The following is a 20,155-nucleotide window of genomic DNA, read 5'->3' as shown; positions in this document are numbered from 1 at the left end:
CCTAAACAATAGCTGGAATACGATTTGTCTCAAAACTGTGCCATCAGATTCATAGGTTTCACGTCGACATCTTGAGATGGTTTAAGAGCTCTTGGGCGCCATTCCGCTGCAAGCCGGTTTTTAGAGGCAAAATCTACTCGGGGACTCTTAACAAAACAGTAGTATCAGTATCTTCCACATTGTGAATTTGCCGATTTTGTAACATTGTCATACCAGGAGGTGTAAGGAAGTGCGTGCTCCTCTTCTCCCATTTAGAAGAGACTTGCATGGAGCAAGTTCATCGACTTTGTGACATCCTACGTCACTAATACATGGCCTTATGATAATAGACTGAGGTGCCACGTGACGGTAAACTAGGTTCTAGTTGTAAGATAAAGTATATGCGGACGTCACCCCAACAAACCCCTCGTTCAGGATTCAAGAAGCTCTACGTTGCACTCAGGCCATCCAGACAATTTCAGAATTCAAAGAAAACGTACAAGCAATCAGCATGTAGAGATTTTCCATTTCCAAGGTGTCCTTCCACGCATGATTTACATGTCCCAAAAACTCTACAACGAAGTTGAAGAAAACCGAAAAAATTCTACCATACACCGAAGCATACTAGAAAATCCCGAAAGAGAAAAATCAAAGAGAAGATTGTCCACAAGAAAGAATCTTTATGTGCCTGTCACCTTTGAAGCTCTACATTTTTTTTATTCTTTCTTTTATACCTCTGCTCAATATCTCATAAACTAAAAATAAATTACATGTTCAAGTTAATTGTTACATTGTACAGTGAAAAAAAATTGACTGCACCTTCCCTTGTCTCTTCGGATGTACAAGCTGACGGTTCACTGGAGTTCTCAGAAGGACTCAACAATAGATACAATATTATATGACCTGGCTCCCATCAGCTATCCATGGGTGTGGAACATGGGGCAAGAGTTTTTGATGGTATATGAACACCGGCTCCTCTCACGGACAAAGTAGGACCTCTCGTTGAGCTGGCTTTGCTCACAAGGTTCGAGTCAAGGAATAGGACTATCACTGTTATGTCGTCGTGGAAATGCCGGCGGACACCACGCTCTATTTTCTTCAAGTCTGAGTATCTCATTTCTCTTTTCTTAGCTGCTTCCTGCAAGGCAGTTTTCACAAGCCTCCGAGCACTTCCCTGAAAAACAAGAAGCAAGTAAAATCATGTTCCTTCTCTTTTAGACCACTCGCAATATGGTGTTTGATATACAATTCGACACTAATCTTTGGTGCTCCTGTATTAGTAGTCATAAACTCGATCCTATGGATACGAGCATTTATATCCTCCTCAAAGGCCACTTGCCCATTTGGCACAGAGACCAAATATAGCCCACCATGTAACTAGTTATTCCAACATGTTAAACGAAATAGAACTGTCGAGATGAGTAAATTACGCTGTGTGGGTGATTTTGAACAATATCAACTGCCCCCTGGTTGGTGAGGTGCTCCCACAGCCCATCAGAAGCAAGTATGAGAAATTGATCGTGCGGTTGAAGTTCATGTACAGAGATCGATGGTTCAGAGCTTAAAATTGGCCTTTTAAAAGGTTCGCGCAAGCGAAACTTAGCATATAAAGGCTCCCTGTTAAATTCAGGCTTTTTAAGATATACATCGCCAATAGATCTAGAAACCTGCAGAAGAAAAATATATTTACCCTTAATATAAATAACAACCAAATATTCAATTAAGAACCATAAATTGTGATTCATTAAACGCCAAAAATTAAGTTATCTTTGAAAAGAAAATGCCACTTATGATTATAACCACGAAACTCAGTAACACCCAGCATGTGCTCGGTCATTTCAGCTCTACTCCAACCCCAAAAAAGAACCAAAATTTATCACTGCTTGAAATTTGAATCACTCTCAGGCCAGGTATTATCCCACCATGAATCATGTTGGATAATTACCAAATGAAATCTTTATTCTTTAAATGAAAATAAACATTAGCCTACAAGCCTATGTAGTAGCTCAAAGGTCTAAGTACCCAACATAAAACCAACATCTTAGTCCCTTGGAACGGTGGATATTAACAGAGTTTTGTTCTATTCGAAACCACAGTTCTCTATCCAATAGTCCAAACTGCCTTAGTCATTCCCATGTTCTTCTTCAACAATTAAATGAGTCAATACTGAATTAGCTTAGGAAATAGGAAAAAAAGCACTTTACCAGGAATCATAGAATCTGTCATGAATAATTTGAGAAACTAACGCAATTGAGTTACCTGTATCAAGCCCTTCACGCGCCATACATTATGCTTTAAAACTACAATATGTGAGTCATCGGGGTGCAAAGAATGCATCTCCCGTCTGACAGATTCTATGGCCACATTGTGCTCTGATGACAACTGGATGGCACGAACCTCCCCAGTAGCCTTCATAACTCTCCCCAGAACAGCACGGGAATCGCCAACGTTGGCAATGTAAAGGGTGCCACCACAAATCACACCAGCAAGGCAACAAGATCCAACAGCTGCAATTTGGGGTTTCATAGGCCATTGTTTGGTAACAACAGAGAGGAACCCCTCTTCTGTGGCTTGATATGCTTTCCGTATCACGTCTACTGACATGGACTGTTGCTCTGAAGTGAACCCTGAATATAAAAAAGATTAACAGAATCATCAGCAATGACTTCATTTCAATCTTAAAAAATCATCAATGAGAAATAGATAATACATATCCCCTGAACTGTAGTAAGGAGCTTCATTTAATTCTGGGATAATGAATCCTATTCCTAACATGGACTGGTTTGAGCGAATCAAATTTATTTCCCCCCACAAACACTTCTACGCTAAAAAGTTCATTTGGGACTAGGATGATGTAGTTTACTTTTTAGATGCTGGAATAGGTGATCATTGATGTAACGTGAGGTCTCAGGACCACCATGACCGTCATATATTCCGAAAAAGGTGCCATACGGGCCAGACTCGAGCGAGCTCAGGGGACCAGACTCAACCTGGCTTTGATCCTCGAGCAAATTATTGGCCTGCACAACAGCCATTGAAAATTCACCATTCATGTGCTGCCCAAGGTCTTTGTACCAAAGTAGCCCGTCTTGTCTGCCAGCTGCATCTGAACCTGCGTGTCCATACTGGTCCAAGGAAGGCAGCCAACAGGCCCTCAGAAAGTTCATCAACCTTGATAACATCCCTCATTTCACCTGGGCCAGCCTCGAATGCTTCCACATCCAAAATGGATGCAATACCTTTCACAACCAAGACCCCACCACACCGGCTTCCTCTCCTGAAGACCAAAAAATCGACTATAAAACCCGAAACCAATCAATTAAAACAGGAATATAAAAACCCAGTTAATCAAAATTCATCACAAACTTAACCAAAGGATCAGACTTTACAAAGTAAATTTTAGTTAACAGGCTCATTCAATACATGATAAAACAAAATCAGGTCCGAAATATCAACCCCATCTGCATTTCTGCTATAAATACTAGCTTGAAAACAAAGATAGCAACACAACCAACACACAGTTTTGGGAAAATAGTGACAGTCACAGCTGCTCTACCACTACTCTACACACCAAACTTCCACCACACAATTATCTCTACACACGCAAAGCAACTTTACCATTACCCACTAACAAATTACCAAACTTTCTGATTACCCAACAACAAATTACTAAACTTTTTGATTACCCAATAGCAAAAACAACATATCAGAGAGTAAAAACCAAGAAAAATCAACTCACAGTGCAAAATTAGGCAGTTTTGATGTCAGCTACTGAACCTTGACTGGTGAAAACGACGGAGATCTAAAAGAAACAGAGCAATACATGTGGGTTTATACGTGTTAGATCTGCAGATCCATCAAACTTGAAAACTGTGGGCAAAAGGGTTTTTCGATTGGGGTCTCTTTTGTTGGTGTTTGAAGCAAATTTCTCAAGTCTTTCGGGGTTTTTCTGATTTGGGATTTTTCCTGTGGGTGACGCAAAAGGGTGTAGGAGGAGGAGGAAGATAGAGATTGATTTTACTTGACAGGGGAGGAGCTTTCAATCACTGTGATTGAACGAACTGAAACACCTTTTTATTTCTTTTTCTTTTTTTCTCAGCACACAAAAGCCCCACTGAAAGAAAAGCCACCAAAGCGATGGGAAAGCCAGCAATGCATACGGGCAGCAATGGGCTCCACATAGAACCAAAGAAAGAGAAAGTAGATAGAAAGAGGGACAATGATTTAATATTTTTAATTGAAAATTATGAAAATATAAAACAGAAAAGCTATTATTTGCTTCGGAATCTAAATTATCGAATAATTTAATTTAACAAAATTTATTATTTAATAAAAAAAAATTTAATTATCAAATAATTTTAAATTTTGTCTGCCCAATTGAGATATAAAAAGTGAGTAACATTAGGAAGACTAATTATTTATATCAAATTTTATAAATCATATAACGTGATTGTTGATGATTGAATTATTACTTAATGTTTGATTAACGTGCTTATTTTCTATTGATAACATATTATATGGTTTGAAAATTTGGTATAAAAAGTTGATCTACCTAACATTACTCTTAAAAATTTAGCAATTGATCGAACTCATAGTAGAGTGCATAGGCATAATTACTTTCCGTCATTGCGATAAATCTCTTCTGCCCAATTTACACCGTTGACCATTAACTTTGTCAATTATTTCGTCAAATTGAGAGTTTCATTCGTACTTTTAGCACAATACAAGCATCTGAATTTACTTTAGGTGTGTAAGTTTCAATTCCACTTAAAATTTAAACATAACTCAATTCTCAAAATTCCAAGTACGTTTTAACTTACCAAATCAAAAGTTTATACAACAAGAAGATCCAAAATTCAGAAGTAAAAAATTTTCCCTTTCATTTTTCATCTATATATTCAAATAAAATATCAAAAATTTTACTTTTCAATGAGTATTACATTTCAAAAAGTCCTTTCTCTTTCTATCCATTTAAAGTATGTCATTTTCTCTTTCAAAAGATCGCTTGTGTGGTATGGTTGACATGTTATTTCTTGTAGTAATATGTTATTTTTCCATGAAAATACTTAGAAAATAGCTAAAAGTATTATTCGATTGCTCAGTTTTAAAATTCAAATACATAGCAGTAGCACGTACTTTACAAATCTCAGAAATGCACCACTCAATCATCTTAAACATTACACAATATTCCAAAAGATAAAATATATATATATATATATGTGTGTGTGTGTTTGTTATTTGCAAACACATTGTTTGGAGACTAGTGGTGTTTATTATTCAACTTTGTTGCGTGTTTGTTTTGAGTATTATTTAAGGGCAACACCCTCCCAAATTCCCACCACAATTTTGATTCTTGAAGATGGTTTGTGTCTGTGACCTTGTGATTGTTTGCATACGTGTCCCTGCCTCAACTGCCTGCAGGACATGTGTCCTCACACAATCACGAGAAAGTGGCAATCATTTTATGGAGTTCTAGAGAGTTGAACGTAAATAATATTATAAAAATAATAATATTAATAGAATCTGGATTTTATTAAATTTGTGCCCAATATTGAACAACATGTATACATTTAAAAACCCATTGTCGCAAGTTATGGCGCCAATTCCCGACCAAACAATTTTTATTTTTATGGTTTATTTTATGAGAATTTTAACGAAACACTTTTAATATTATTTATTTTTAACGAAACATCATATTTTTATGTTATTTTGTACTATTCACTACATTTTTATTTATTATTTTTCATTAAAATTAAAGATTTTTCTTTGAGATTTTTCGTTAGTTTTCTTTTGTTTTATTGATTTGTCTACCCTAAGATTCCAACCCTAGCATGGCAAACAACAAAGCTAGGTGCAATGGTATCAGCGGTGCTCCTGGTTTGCTTCGTTGTGGTGGCGGGGTTTTATTTATTTTTAACGAAACATCATATTTTTATGTTATTTTGTACTATTCACTACATTTTTATTTATTATTTTTCATTAAAATTAAAGATTTTTCTTTGAGATTTTTCGTTAGTTTTCTTTTGTTTTATTGATTTGTCTACCCTAAGATTCCAACCCTAGCATGGCAAACAACAAAGCTAGGTGCAATGGTATCAGCGGTGCTCCTGGTTTGCTTCGTTGTGGTGGCGGGGTTTGGTCAATATTCGGGGTGGTCATAATGGTGTTGCCATATAATGTTGGCGGTCGTAGTCTACTTGTTTGCTCGGGCCATCTTGTATAGTTAATGGGGCTTTTGTGCTCCTTACGCCATGTTGTAGTTTATTATTTTTTGTATCTTTACCTCTTTAATTAGATATGTAGTGTTGTATATTTCTTTCGCTAAAAAGTTAGAACGAGGATTCTCTTCAGATTCTCTTTGAACATTATGGGATCCTCCAATCACATCCGTTCATCGTAAATCGTGCGGTTAGTTTTTATCAGGTACTGTTTATATTTAATTTTAAATAAAAAGATTTACAATGATTTCTAGTTGTACAATATACAATGAACGAATGTGATTGAATAATCCTCATTCGAAAAGTTATATTTCAATTTCTTACCATGCCAATTTGTTGGGCTCCTAGGTTCTTATCTCTGTCATACTTTCTTCTATGAATGAAATTTTAGTTGGAAAAAAAAAAAAAAAAAAAAAAAAAAAAAAAACCGACAAGGCTAGGTTGTCGTTTGAGCATATATGCTGATGAATATCCCAAATAAACATTTTACAGGCAAAGATGCATTTTAAGTACAATTATTTGTGTTTTTATCCAAGTTTGGTGGTCTATATTTCATATATAAGAGTTGTTATAGTATATTCAAATGTCTCTAAACAACAACGTATTTGATACGTTGCAGACCACATCATATGACTCTCCAATATAAGAAATCTCTATCGAGCATCTCATATTTATCTGTATCGTCGGTCGAGTCTGTTTTGTCCACTTTCACCATCCCCAAAAAGGAAAGCGAGCTTGCCCATGTTCGATCCCTTCTTTCCGGGTAGTTCCCGATGAATACTTCAAATGTTTTTCCAAGATTCACTTATATTTTGACTAAGAAATAGGTTCACTAAAAACGTTTTTAATTATTTTAAAACACTTTCAAATGAGTCTGAAAACTTTAAATTATGAATCAAGAAGTTCTTGGATTATTGAAATGACATGATTATTATGTGTGTATAGAACGGTAATGTCAAAAATACCGATGATTTGATGAATATCATTAAGTGTCATTTAGCAACCAAACCTAATGACTATAAAATTTCAACATTTCCTTTTTTAGTTTAACATTGTATATGATACATTGCATGCCACCAACATTGTATGCTGCATGTGGCATGCGATGCTTATGCTTTTATTATATTCCAACCATTCTTTGTATGCAGCAACACAAATTTAAGAATACACTACAAGATAATTGAAAAGTTCGGTCATTCAGGAAAAAGAAAGTGACAATGCACAATTACATTAGAATTTTGATGTTGCAATTGAAAAATCAACCCTGTGGTTTTATTTATGCCTGATAAAAGAGTTGTAGATGCTCCGGTTAAAAACTACGATTACAAAACAAAGTGGCAAAAGAAAGGAAAACCTAGGATGACTTGGCAAAAGATTAAAAAAAAAAAAAAAAAAAAAAACACGGAGCACTCGAGACTAACGGAAAATTTAGCATAAAACCAAACATTGTGATATTTTAAGATTCATACAATCGATCTTATTAGTGTTATAACGCTTTGTTATTGTCTTCGACTCTGATGTAGTTTGGAGTTGGGTGATGATGTTGCTCTTTATAGTTTTTGCATGGGCAAATATTTAAACTCCACCGACAAAACGTCACAAAAGAGATAGGGAGATTACGCGTTGCTATGGTTGGGGAATTTAAAAGGGAAAAGACCAATTCCCATGGTTCACAGTCAAACACCAGAAAAGTCATATCACAAGCAAACGACCAAACCGACCATTTGTCTCCTTTTTTATTAATTATTGTTTTTTTTTTTTATCTCTTTTTAAGCATTTAAATGGGAATAAAATTATTGAAAAATATGGTATATTCTTTAGGATCTCAACTATCCTAATCCAATCCACACAAATATGACAACACGATCGAGTCATTTTTTAAAACGGCTAAAGCCGGAAATAGAGAATTCGAACTTAAAAAATCTTTTAAACTTTGAGAAAGGAACGTAACAGTCATTTAATATTACAATTTTAGATTTAAATATCGTTAATGGTGAATTTAATATCAAATTAGGTTACTCATTGTGTAGTTAGTTGCCCTGCTCTACATACAACTTTATATATTTGTTATCTCGGTACGTAATTTAGAAGGTTTTTGTGCAGTTGTTGTAGAAGTAGGATTATCTCCTCTCATATTCTCGTCTTTTTCCCTCCCCTCCTCTCTCACACATTATTTTTTGTCTTATTAGCTCTATAAAAAAATCAATATAAGATATCGACGTGATTTAACTGTAACAGTTCAAATAAGAAATGAAGAAAATGGAGATAGATTAGGAGGGAAGATAATTCTCTTCTGTTGTTGTAAAAGACAGTACCCATGTTTGGCAGAAGTCAATCTTTAGACGACCGAGAATGATTTGAAAACAAAAAATTCGTTTTGTGGGAATTGGGAACCAACAATTGGGTCAATTTGGATTCTTCCAAATTGCAACACAGTTCATGGCTTTCAAGCTCAGTAATAAGAACACGTTAATTTAGGTCATTAAATGGCTAGATAAACACGTACGTAGAGGTCAAATTAGAGAGGAACAAAACAAATGCAACGCTTCAAAGTCCAAAAGCTACGAAAGGCTAAAACGCGTATTTGGTGAAAGTTCACTAGCAAGAATGATTGATGTATAACTCTCTAAATAAAAAAAGTGTTTTACACAAAACAAGAGAGGGTGACGTCTCGATTTAAAATATAATAGACTATTTAGTTAAATGTTTTTGAAGATTAGCATAACATTTCACTTTGGTTTATGAGATTTAAAATCGATTGAACTAGTCCTTGAGTTTATTCACTGTCAATCATTTTGGTCATTCCTTGAAAAATCTTAGTTGAATAAGGAAAAATAACAAATTACCCTGAATTTTTGTTAATTATTTTGGCTTATTGTTTATTAAATTAAGAGTATTTTTGTCATTTTAATTCTTATTTAATAGAATTTTTTTTCACAGAAATACCAAAATAATTGACGGTATACAAACTCATGGACTATTTCTATCGATTACAAATCTCAAGAACTAAAATGATAAATTATGTCAATCTCAGAAATCATTTTTTTTTTCTTTAAAAAAAGACATTATTTTATTAAAACAAGACATTATAATGACAGTAAACCTCTTCTGCATAAGTTGATTCCTCTAGATATACATTTACATTTTGGCCAGAGTTAAAATAATAAAAAGAAAAAGAAAATAAATAAGATGATGGACATATTGCTTTTGCTTCATCAAGCCCAAAGACACGAGAGAAGAAGTGGCCCTGCAGCTGGAGACCTCGATCAGCCAAGAAAGGCCCAAAATTTAGGCCCATCACCAGAAACAATATCATTAACGAACTTTAAAAAAGGTTTTTATTGCCACGACGTTTTATTGTTGTACAAGTAAGTCCACTTACAATTGTAAAGTTTGTTACTCTTAACTAAGAGTTGTTATCGACGCTCCATAATAGTTATTACGCATTTCTCATTTATACAAACACAAGAAAATAACACATGCAAACACTACATCGATAATGTTTTTACAGAACTAATAACAATTCTAAATTAACACTCTTGTTATCATATAGAGTTACACACATTTCCAATAACAATTCTCTGGATTGTTTTATGCTTACACAAAGAGAAGAAATAAAAGAAACTGCATGAGAAAATATGTTGAAGGAGAGAGACGCACCTCATTAATATCGTTAATTGAATATACGCAAAGATAAGTTTTTCAAACTGTTATACCGTCACATGGTACTACCAATATATTCATATTATAACATGTTACAATTTACTAATGATCATTTGATAATCATTCCGTTTTCAATTTTTGCTTTTTTGAAAACTAAAATCTTATTAGGTCTACTACTTTCATTTTTCAGTTAAAAAAAAAAGTACTACAGTTTGGTGGTATTCCTCTTCACTTAGAAGTCAAAGATCTTAGGTTCGAATTTCATGGATGGCGAATTCGATACCAAATTAGGCTGCTTATTGTGTGGCTTAGCCGAACTCCCCCTTCTCTAGTAAAAATATCGATGTACTTAAAAAAAAAAAATTTAAATTTTGGCCCAAGTTTTAAATTTTAAAATTTTGGTGGTTTTCAGTTTTTATTTTTTTTTATTTTTTTATTTTTATTTTTAACTAAAAGTAGTTAAATTTTTTTTTTTAAGTTTTTAATTTTCAAAAATGTAAAAATTGAAAACAAATGAATATCAAAAAGTCATTAAACTTTTTTCATCTACTCATATTATAAAATTTTAACGCCGAGTGATATATAACTGCCAACGCAAGATTTATCGTTCATAGCTAGTGGCACCATAGAACAAATTGTTTGGCATGTCACAACACTTTTGGTTCTCCTTCTATTTCCAACAATTTTGGTTTTTCCTCAAAACAAGTATCAGATTTGTGTGTTCCAAATTAATCTAGGTTTCCTTCAAGAACAAACGAAAGCTAATTTCTTGTTTGTCAAGAAAGCTTAACTTAGTTTTCTTTTGGTACATTGATATTTTACACTAAGGAGTGGGAGAGTTTGACTTAGTCAGACAATGAGCAACCTAATTTGGTATCGAATTTACCATTAACAAGATTCGAAGGTAAAACCTCTCACTTCTAAATGAAAAAGAATACCACAAGACCATAACTATGCATTAAAACGAACTAATTGTTTTTATAATCCTATTCTATTTATGATTAAAAAAGAAAATCTCTAGCTTATAATTATTATTTTTTTGGGCGATTATTCCTTGCCAGCATGGAACACTCCACCCCAAAAAATCCCAGCATCTTCCTCTTCTTCCCCTTAACCCCAAGTCCCCGCAAAACCCCACCCAAACCCTAATTTCTGCCCCACATGAAGAAAATTCCAATCCAATTCAATCCCAATTACCTCAAATCCCACCAGAAAAGCCCCAATTTCTGGTTCTTCAATCATTAGATTTCCCTTGCCTCCGATGGCCACGCCTTATCAATCTTCAGTCTTCTCCCCAATTCCCTCCATGAACGACACTCTTTCTCCTCCGCCGTCCCCCGGCGACGGCGCCGATACCTACGAGGCCTGGTACGGCAACATCCAGTACCTCCTCAACATCTCCGCCATCGGCTCCTTCTTCTGCGTTTTCTTCTTCATATTTGTCAAGCTTCGCAGCGACCACCGCCGCATGCCCGGCCCGTCTGCCCTCGTCGCTAAGCTCCTCGCGGTGTGGCACGCCACGTGTCGTGAGATTGCGCGCCACTGTGGCGCTGACGCCGCCCAGTTTCTCTTGATCGAGGGCGGCAGCTGCGGGTTGCTGTTGTCCATGGCGGTTTTGGCTGTGCTTGTGATGCTTCCGCTGAATCTCTACGCTGGGAGTGCTGTGCTGGGGGATCAATTCTCGAAGACGACCATCAATCACATTGAGAAAGGTTCGGCTTTGCTTTGGGTGCATTTCGTTTTCGTGGTTGTTGTTGTTGTTCTTGTGCATTTTGGTATTTCTGCTATTGAAGGGAGATTGAGAATCACTAGGATTAGGGATGGGAATGGAAATTTGAGTGACCCGACTGTGAATTCCACGGCGATTTTTACTATAATGGTGCAGGGGATACCGAAAAACATAGGGAATGATGGGACTGTGCTGCATGAGTATTTTCAACATAGGTATCCTGGAAAGGTTTATAGGGTTATAATGCCGATGGATTTGTGTGCTTTGGATGAATTAGCCTCGGAATTAGTGAGGGTTAGGCATGAAATTTCTTGGTTGGTTGCCCGAATTGACTCTCGGCTCTTGCCGTATGAAAGTGAAGAGAGTGGATACGTAAGGACTTCTTCAGAGGGAGTATGGGGTTGTGCTTGTAATTTATGGCGAAAGGTGGAGGATTTCTGGTATCATACTATGGCTAGGTTGGGATACACCGATGAAAGGAAGTTAGGAAAGTTGCAGGGATGGAGAGCTGAATTGGAGACTGAACTGGCAGCTTACAAAGAAGGTCGTGCACTAGGTGCTGGAGTTGCGTTTGTGGTGTTTAAGGATGTGTACACTGCTAATAAAGCGGTTCAGGACTTTCGACATGAGAAGAAGAGGCGGATAGGGAAATTATTTTCTCTTGTGGAATTGCGTTTACAGAGAAACCAATGGAAAGTTGAGCAGGCACCCTTGGCCACAGATATTTATTGGAATCATTTGGGGTCGTCAAAGCTCTCACTGAAATTGCGAAGAGTGTTGGTGAACACATGCTTGTTGTTGATTCTTCTGTTCTTTAGCTCTCCTCTGGCAATTATCAGTGCTCTAAAAAATGCCTGGCGGATTATAAATGCGGAAGCTATGGATAATGCCCAGTTGTGGTTTGCTTGGGTGCAGAGCTCAAGCTGGCTCGGGAGTCTTATCTTTCAGTTTCTACCCAATGTGTTTATTTTTGTCAGCATGTATATGGTTATTCCATCAGCACTTTCATATCTCTCCAAGTTCGAGCGACATCTTACAGTGTCGGGGGAGCAACGAGCTGCTCTTCTTAAGATGGTTTGTTTCTTCCTGGTGAATCTTATACTTCTTAAGGGACTGGTTGAATCATCTTTAGAGAGTGCCATCTTAAAAATGGGAAGGTGCTATATGGATGGAGAAGATTGCAAGAGAATTGAGCAGTACATGAGTGCCTCGTTTTTGTCAAGATCGTGTCTTTCTTCTCTTGCATTCTTGATAACAAGTACATTCCTGGGCATATCTTATGATCTATTGGCTCCAATCCCTTGGATAAAAAGGAAGATTCAAAAGTTTCGGAAGAATGACATGCTACAGCTAGTCCCGGAACAAAGTGAAGAATACGCATTGGAAACTCAGGAAACAAATGGTCTAGAAAGGCCCTTGATTGTGGACAACACTTACGATTCTCCCAGAACTCTGCAGGGAAATGATCTCTCTGATTACCCAATCAACAGAACATCAACTGCCCCCAAACAGACATTCGATTTCGCCCAATATTATGCGTTCAATCTGACGATATTCGCCCTGACCTTCATATATTCTTCCTTCTCCCCACTTGTGGTTCCCGTTGGTGCTATTTATTTTGGGTATAGGTACGTGGTCGACAAGTACAACTTCCTCTTTGTCTATAGGGTCCGGGGCTTTCCTGCTGGGAATGATGGGAAGTTGATGGATACAGTTCTGTGCATCATGCGTTTTTGCGTCGATTTATTCCTGCTGGCAATGCTGTTGTTCTTTTCGGTCCACGGAGACTCAACGAAGCTGCAAGCTATATTCACACTTGGGGTATTAGTAATGTATAAATTGTTGCCTTCCCAGAATGACAGTCTTCATCCAGCACTTTTGGAAGGCGTACAAACTGTAGACAGTGTTGTGGATGGACCTATAGATTATGAGGTGTATTCACAGCCCAAGTTTGACTGGGATACATATTATTCATGATTCACCATCTGTTGACTTGTAACTTTGCACAGTAATACGTTTCTTAGATTGCCAGAATGAGGAGTGTGCCATTGCCCTTCTTTTCAGTGAGGACTTACCTACACCCGTCGCGGATTAAAAATTGATAACGCAATGCTATGTGAGAAAGTTAAGACACATGAAGTTGCGTTATTAATTTGGGACATCCCTGATTAAATTTTTTCGTTTTCTCATTGTTTTGTGTGAAGTTTGGAAAAGGATAAATTTGGTAAGATATCATTTTGTTGAGTGAATAAAGAGAAGTGTGGTGACCTAGAGTCCTTAGATCTAACTCTGGACTTAGAGCCCTTAGATCTACAATACTCCAGCACTTAGAGCCTTTAAATCTTACTCTGGAATTGGATCCAATGACTTTAAGTGCCGTGTATTGTAGCCTTTTTGTAACCACCGTAACTTTGATTCTGGTTACCATCACAACTTTTTTTCGACGAGGAAAATAAGAACTACAAAACAAACTCACGACGACAATCTAATTCCAGCCCGTCGATGCTAAAAGTTGGGAAAAGGACCGTAGGGATAAGACGCCCTCCAAACAACATGGAATTTTGCAATATGGTCATAAAAATTGGATGAGAAAAAGAATGGTTCAATATTATGGAGATAGAGCACCAAAAAATCCGTAGACAAAGAAGGGAAGTAGTGGAATATGAGGAGATCAAAAGCCAAGACTTACCCTAACTCCACTCTTGGCCAACCCTCTACTCCTCCCATACTTACACAGTTGAACCAAGTCTCCAACCAAAATGTGGCTCCACTTCTCACTATTTTCTCACTCACCTCTCTCTCTCTCTCTCTCTCTCTCTCTCTCTCTTTGTGTTTTAAATGTGTGGCTAATATTTAAATAAAAGGGGCAGGTTCTCATATACCATTTCAATGAGGGTAAGTAAATAGGGCAACAGTTGAAATTTTTCAGTCACAAGTTAATCGTTTGTTTTTCTACTGCCTGTGACTTCGATTTTCTTTCTTTCTTCTTGTTTGTTGTGTTTTTTGGTGGAACAAATTATGCACCAATTAGGCGTGAAGAAAAGCAGCAATCTTCTTCTGGGTTCTGGTTCTGCTGCCGAGGCAAACTCTGCAGGCAATGCCCAGCCTCTTTGCCCTAAGCCTCGAAGACCTGGCCCTGCTATGCATGAGTTCCTCAACCCTATATGATGTAACAAGCACAGGTTTCATCAGGGTTTTCTTGTTTTTGTCGGGTTGGTTTCAAAGGAAAGTGATTTTCGCTCTCCCCTTTCTTCCCATGGAATCCTCTCTTTTTTTTAGTCATTGGATTCAAAATATCGAAAGAGAATGAAGGGCGGAAACAAGGAGGGGAGTTCAAAAGGAGAAAACGAGAATGCGGAAATCACTGCCTACTTAAAATCATATGTTTGAAGATGTAACGGCTCCTTTGTGTTTATTTTTTGTGACCAGCCAAAAAAATTCCGACGAGAGAAGTGGGGTTCTGAATATGATCAGTGAAAAGGTTAGCATTCATGCTCCTTTATTGTTATTTTGCTTTTTCAACCATTGCCGTCTATCCTGTATGTTTAGTTGAGAATGCTTCTAAAATGGTTAAAAGTGTTTTTATCAATGCGTAATCAAAAAATTAAAAGTACTAAAATTTTAATAAAAATTCCAACGCGTTTTTAATAAATGTGTCTTTTAAAAAACGCTTATAAACAAAAGTACTTCTTACTTAAGCAATCCCAGTCATGCCCGAAATTTGAACACCATGATTTCATTCATGACCAAAATGAGTACTATCTTGTGTTTTTCGAATTCTAATCATGCATGAAATATATGATGGAAGGCAGAGGGGGCGCGAAAGGTGTAGTCGCACAAGGCCCCGAATTTGAAGGGGCTCCCAAAATTTTTGTTATCTAATCTAATATTTATATGTAATAATGTTTTATATTTAAAAATTGATTTTGTTATGCAATAATGTTCTATATTTAAAAATTGTTTTTGTTAGCATTATTTCATTGTGCACTCCTTATAAACATATTTTTTTTTCCTTTGTAACACCTTAAAAATGGTGTTCTTTTTTCAATTTTATTATATAATAATGTTATGTATACAAGTGAAACTTTAAAGTTAGAAATTTTTAAGTTTTTTTTTTCTTGTTTGGTTGTTTAATATTGAATTCCTTTTGATTATTTAGTGAACATTATATTTGTAGCTCTTTTTACTTATTATTAATGACATTTTTAAACTTGCAATCAATGAGTGCTAAACTTTGTTTTGATTTAGCGATTATTTTCTAGCGTCAATACATTGTCCTACCTTTTTTAAAACTATCTTAAGGAGGGGCCCTTTCATAAATTTCGTACAGTGTCTCCAAAATCTCAGAGACAGCCCTGATGGAAGGGAGTATGTGTGCACGAAATGCTCACCGGCATGCTACTCAGGCTCTCCACCAGGAAGAACACACAACCCTTTGGTTCATGATGTGCAGTTCCTTCATCAGATGGAGCTTCTCCCTCCACTTACAAGAACAAAGCTCTCAGATAAATTTAGTTTTAGTACAACCTCTGCCTCTCCAGTGTGACATATCCTCACAACAATTGTGTCCCCAATTTCTTGGAAGAAGAAGAATTGGAGGATTGGGTCCTGAAAAAATTTCAGGTTCATTTTTTTTGTAGTGTGTTAATTTTGTATAAGCTTGTAATTTTGTTGAGTTTAATTTTGTGAGTATCAAATTGTATATATTATGAGACTATTACACAAAATTTGTCTTGTATATATGATTTTGATAACAATAAAGGCCTCTACTTTCAATCTTTTGTTTGTGTGTGAGCATTTTTCTTATCATGGATTGAAATATGAGTATGATCGTAAACGAATTTTTATCCGATCATTTGGTGACTAATAAGTGGACTTATCTTAATTTAATATTGAGGGTTGAGATTAAAACATCACAAATATTTCTCCGCTTCTGACATCAAATCCAAATGTGAGTGATTGTAAATCTTTGATCAACATTTGACAAGAGAATGAGATTCTACATGTGAGCATAATCATTTTATGAATTTTGCCATTCTTCATCTTACAAAATGTTAGAAAATAAGTTCGAAAAAGATAATTTAATTACCCAGAGAATGAGATTCTATACATGCGATGTAAAGACGCTACGTGCGAGTGGGAAGGGGAGGAAGAGACCAGAGGGAGAATGACTAGGAAAGGGGTTGCCACTAGCGCTAAGCCGAAGCAAGAGGCCGATGGCCGAGAGGTATCAGATCTAGGGGTTTTCAGGCAAGAAGGGTTAGAAGGAGAGTAGGCTAAGAAGAGTTTTTTGTGTAGGTTGACTTGGCCACATGAAAACTTTATCTCTGAATAAAAATTGTTCAAGGGCACAAAATAGAAGAGTGATTGGTGGTGAAATTTTTTTTAGTCACAAGTCTCTTTAGTTTTTACTATGTATGGGTAACTTTTGAACGAAAATTTTGATTTTAAGTGATTGAAAACGAGTTTCACCACATGAGTACGATTAAAGATTAGTAGGAGAGTGATTGGTGGTAAAGCATTTGAGTCATAGCTAGGTCTCTTTCTACAAGTATAACCAATAGCCAAAAGACAAGTCATAACTTTATATCTTTCAATCATGTTGCCTTTTGTGTATATTTCGATGGGTTTTGGTTGAGGTGTCAATTGGACAAAGATGAAACTGAAATTTCGTATTGAGGAGATGGTGAAAGGTCGGTCTAATACTATTTGCTAGGTCAAAAGTTTGCAATGCTTTACTTTTCCTACGTTCTCAAGATCTCCTCTTGGCTTTTCAGATAGATTGGTGTGAAATTATTAACGTGGTCATTTGTTATTGGCTACTTGCATGCTAGAATTCTAAAGTAGAAAAATTCAACCACCTAGGTTAACATAATGGATTATCCGTAATAATATTGTTTAAACTCTGCCATACATGAGAATTGAACAAAAAAATTTCAACTTACAAATTGAGAGAAATATATCTAGACAATAGTACTAGATGACTCATACTGAACTAATCTAAATATACACAAATATTAAAGGTAAGTTTTCTTTTATTCGAGCGATATACTAAACTAATCTAAACTATAACTTTCAAAAGTGTTCTTCTTGAATTAGATGCTAAAGAACCAAGAGAATCAATCTTCATGTCAAAGGAAAGGAGAACGGGAAAAATGGGATCGTTGTGGAAGAGATACATAATTTTTCAAGTATTTTCGTTGCAATGAAGCTGCGGATTCGTAATATAGTGACACATTCGATGGTGAGGTGTGCACTTACATCGAATGAGTTTCTTCACCGGATTTTCTTCCCTTTGGGGTGTTTTATGGCAAGGTTTAACAATATCGTTGCACGTTTGTTTTATAAGATTTAAACTTTGCTACAAAAGAGAGGAGCACACCCACTCTGTTTGATTTAGCCACTCTAAAATCTGCAATAATAACAAAAGAGAAATTGAGTTAGTGATAATTAAATATTGATAATGGTTGATATAAAATCATTAATAACTATTTCTCCATAGTCGATGTCGGTGACATATTATTTTCTTCTTTTACCATGAGCATGTCAAGTTCCAATGTTTTGTATATAAGTAGGAATTATATCCTCTTGGACGAATGTTTGGAATTAAGGTAACCTGTCAAATGTTTTGTTCAATGTTTCATAGCTTGATTTTCGACAGGTGGCTTCGAAATGGCGTGTGATTAAATCAGATTCCAAACTATGACTTCAAAGTCAAGGTCGGAATAGGATCCTCTCCGGATCTATTTTATGGGAATCCTAGAAATCTCGATATCCTAACTATTCATCGTAAGATTTCCACATCCTAACTGTTTATCTTATATCGTGTGATTAGTTTTAGTCAGATACTATTTATGTTTAATTTTAAATAAAAAAAGTCAAATGATTTATGACCGTACGATGCACGATGAATGACTATGATATGATGATCCCTAAGATCCCTACAATTTGGATCTGAATGGGATCCAAATCCGTCAATGTCTTTAAAGAGATTCTCTAAAAGGGGAACTCTTCGTGAATTCTCTGTCACATCAGGTTTTTGACGTAATATTTAAGTATTTTATAGAGAAATACCAAGGAGACTTTTTTACAGTGGAATTTTCTATGGATTTTCTGGCACGTCACAGTTTAACGTCAATTTTCCTGTCAAATTATAAAACATTGTGCAAAAAAAATAAAAATAAACATGAGATGAGCGAGAGTCCATGGACAGTCTTATTTTTTAGAGTCTTCTTAACATTTCTCTGTTTCATAATGTTAACACAAAAATTAACGTCAATTGTGAGATAGTAGAGATTCCACAAGAGAGTCATACTTTGAGAACGTTGATTAGCATTATCTTCTTTTATATATTATTAATATAAAAATATTATTCTTATCATCTATTTGTATCATCATTTGTACCTTCTTTTCAATAGAAATGGAATCCGTATGTTTTAAAGATTTTGAACTTTATTAGAACGACAGTACAAATAGATGATAAGTGTACTGCTACTTTTATTAATCTTTTTGGCAAAGTGATGTCTGTCTTCTACCCAACCGACCCGCGTCTTAATCATTTACCTTCCCTTTCACACGCTTTAATTTCAGGGTTATTGTCTAATCACCCCTCAACTTTCATGCTATTCATTAACTTCCTAATCTTTTTCAAGCCATATAAAATATTGATTAAATTTTCTACCCTTATTTACTTTTTTTTTTTTTTTTTTTTTTTGCACACCTGTTAATTTATGTTTCTTTATTTTATTTAGACTTATCTAATTCGAAGGCAAAAAGTAAAGATGCATAGAGCGGAAAAAGAGGATGCGAAAATCATTTGTCATTTTTTATAGTATTTTATCACGTTTTTGTTTATTTAATTCGTTATATCAAATATACATCAATACATTTTAGTCAAACAATTTGCAAATTCTCCTAATATCTTTATAGTAAAGACATGCAAGATTGTGTTTTTATACTAGAAACATGCACAATCATTTTTTTTAAATGTTAATCACAACTTTCAAAGACATACAAGTAAATGAAAATTTAAGGAGACTTGCATAAACTCAATGTTAACTCAACAAATATATGCGAAAAAATCATAACTTCTTTTTTATCTGATGATATGCTAATCTAATCTAAATTATTGTGACAAAACTTAAACTTTAATATAGAAAATGGAGAATACTGCTAATTGTGAGATGGTAGAGAGTCATACTTTGAGAAGGTTGAATAACATTATCTTCTTTTATACATTATTAATATAAAAAATATTATTCTTACCATATATTTATATCATCATTTATACCATCTTCATAATAAAAATGAAATCCATATGTATTTGTGAATCCTAATTCTATTAGAACAACGGTACAAATAGATGGTAAATGTACTGCTATTTTTATTAATCTTTTTGGTAAAGTGATGTCTGTCTTTTACCCAACCGACCCGATTCTTAATCATTTACCTTCCCTTTCACACGCTTTAATTTCGGGGTTATTGTCTAATCACCCCTCAACTTTCATGCTATTCATTAACTTCCTAATTTTTTCAAGCCATATTGATTAAATTCTAGAAAAATGAT

The 20,155-nt window shown here is 35.4% G+C and overlaps 2 protein-coding genes across 4 annotated transcripts; one reads left to right on the top strand and one right to left on the bottom strand.

Moving 5' to 3' along the window:
• Nucleotides 1–639: 639 nt before the first annotated feature.
• On the bottom strand, nt 640–4,074 carry LOC103936702 (probable protein phosphatase 2C 46). 3 transcript variants are annotated; one of them, XM_009346552.3, is made up of 5 exons: nt 3,719–4,074; nt 2,843–3,256; nt 2,239–2,606; nt 1,410–1,646; nt 640–1,153 (listed from the first exon to the last, which is right to left on the bottom strand). In XM_009346552.3, the coding sequence occupies exons 2-5, from the start codon at nt 3,159–3,161 to the stop codon at nt 893–895; spliced, it is 1,185 nt and encodes a 394-aa protein (XP_009344827.2). In that variant the 5' UTR covers nt 3,162–3,256; nt 3,719–4,074; the 3' UTR covers nt 640–892. The 3 variants fall into 3 exon arrangements, with proteins under 3 accessions (XP_009344827.2, XP_009344830.2, XP_048431499.1); XM_009346555.3 differs by lacking the exon at nt 3,719–4,074 and adding an exon at nt 3,369–3,647; XM_048575542.1 differs by lacking the exon at nt 3,719–4,074 and having other exon boundaries at nt 2,843–3,354.
• Nucleotides 4,075–10,901: 6,827 nt separating this feature from the next.
• Nucleotides 10,902–13,652, top strand: LOC103936703 (CSC1-like protein At4g35870). Its single transcript, XM_009346556.3, has one exon. It carries the CDS (start codon nt 11,122–11,124, stop codon nt 13,564–13,566), a length of 2,445 nt encoding a protein of 814 aa, XP_009344831.2. The 5' UTR covers nt 10,902–11,121; the 3' UTR covers nt 13,567–13,652.
• Nucleotides 13,653–20,155: the final 6,503 nt, after the last annotated feature.

Source organism: the organism of the source record quoted next, unplaced genomic scaffold (assembly GCF_019419815.1).
Source record: "Pyrus x bretschneideri cultivar Hongxiangsu unplaced genomic scaffold, Pyrus_bretschneideri_v1 Contig8, whole genome shotgun sequence".
Classification (NCBI taxonomy): Eukaryota; Viridiplantae; Streptophyta; class Magnoliopsida; order Rosales; family Rosaceae; genus Pyrus; species Pyrus x bretschneideri.
Note: the sequence above shows the minus strand (reverse complement) of the source record. Positions and strands in the feature narration are given on the sequence as shown.

What these genes read in the sequence shown, in the direction of transcription:
- LOC103936702 (XM_009346552.3), bottom strand. Translation starts at nt 3,161, where the DNA reads ATGTTATCAAGGTTGATGAACTTTCTGAGGGCCTGTTGGCTGCCTTCC. An exon ending in CCTATTCCAGCATCTAAAAA is followed by an intron (nt 2,607 to 2,842) that starts GTAAACTACATC and finishes TTTTATATTCAG; the next exon opens with GGTTCACTTCAGAGCAACAG. An exon ending in TTCAAAATCACCCACACAGC is followed by an intron (nt 1,154 to 1,409) that starts GTAATTTACTCA and finishes CTTGTTTTTCAG; the next exon opens with GGAAGTGCTCGGAGGCTTGT.
- LOC103936703 (XM_009346556.3), top strand. Translation starts at nt 11,122, where the DNA reads ATGGCCACGCCTTATCAATCTTCAGTCTTCTCCCCAATTCCCTCCATG.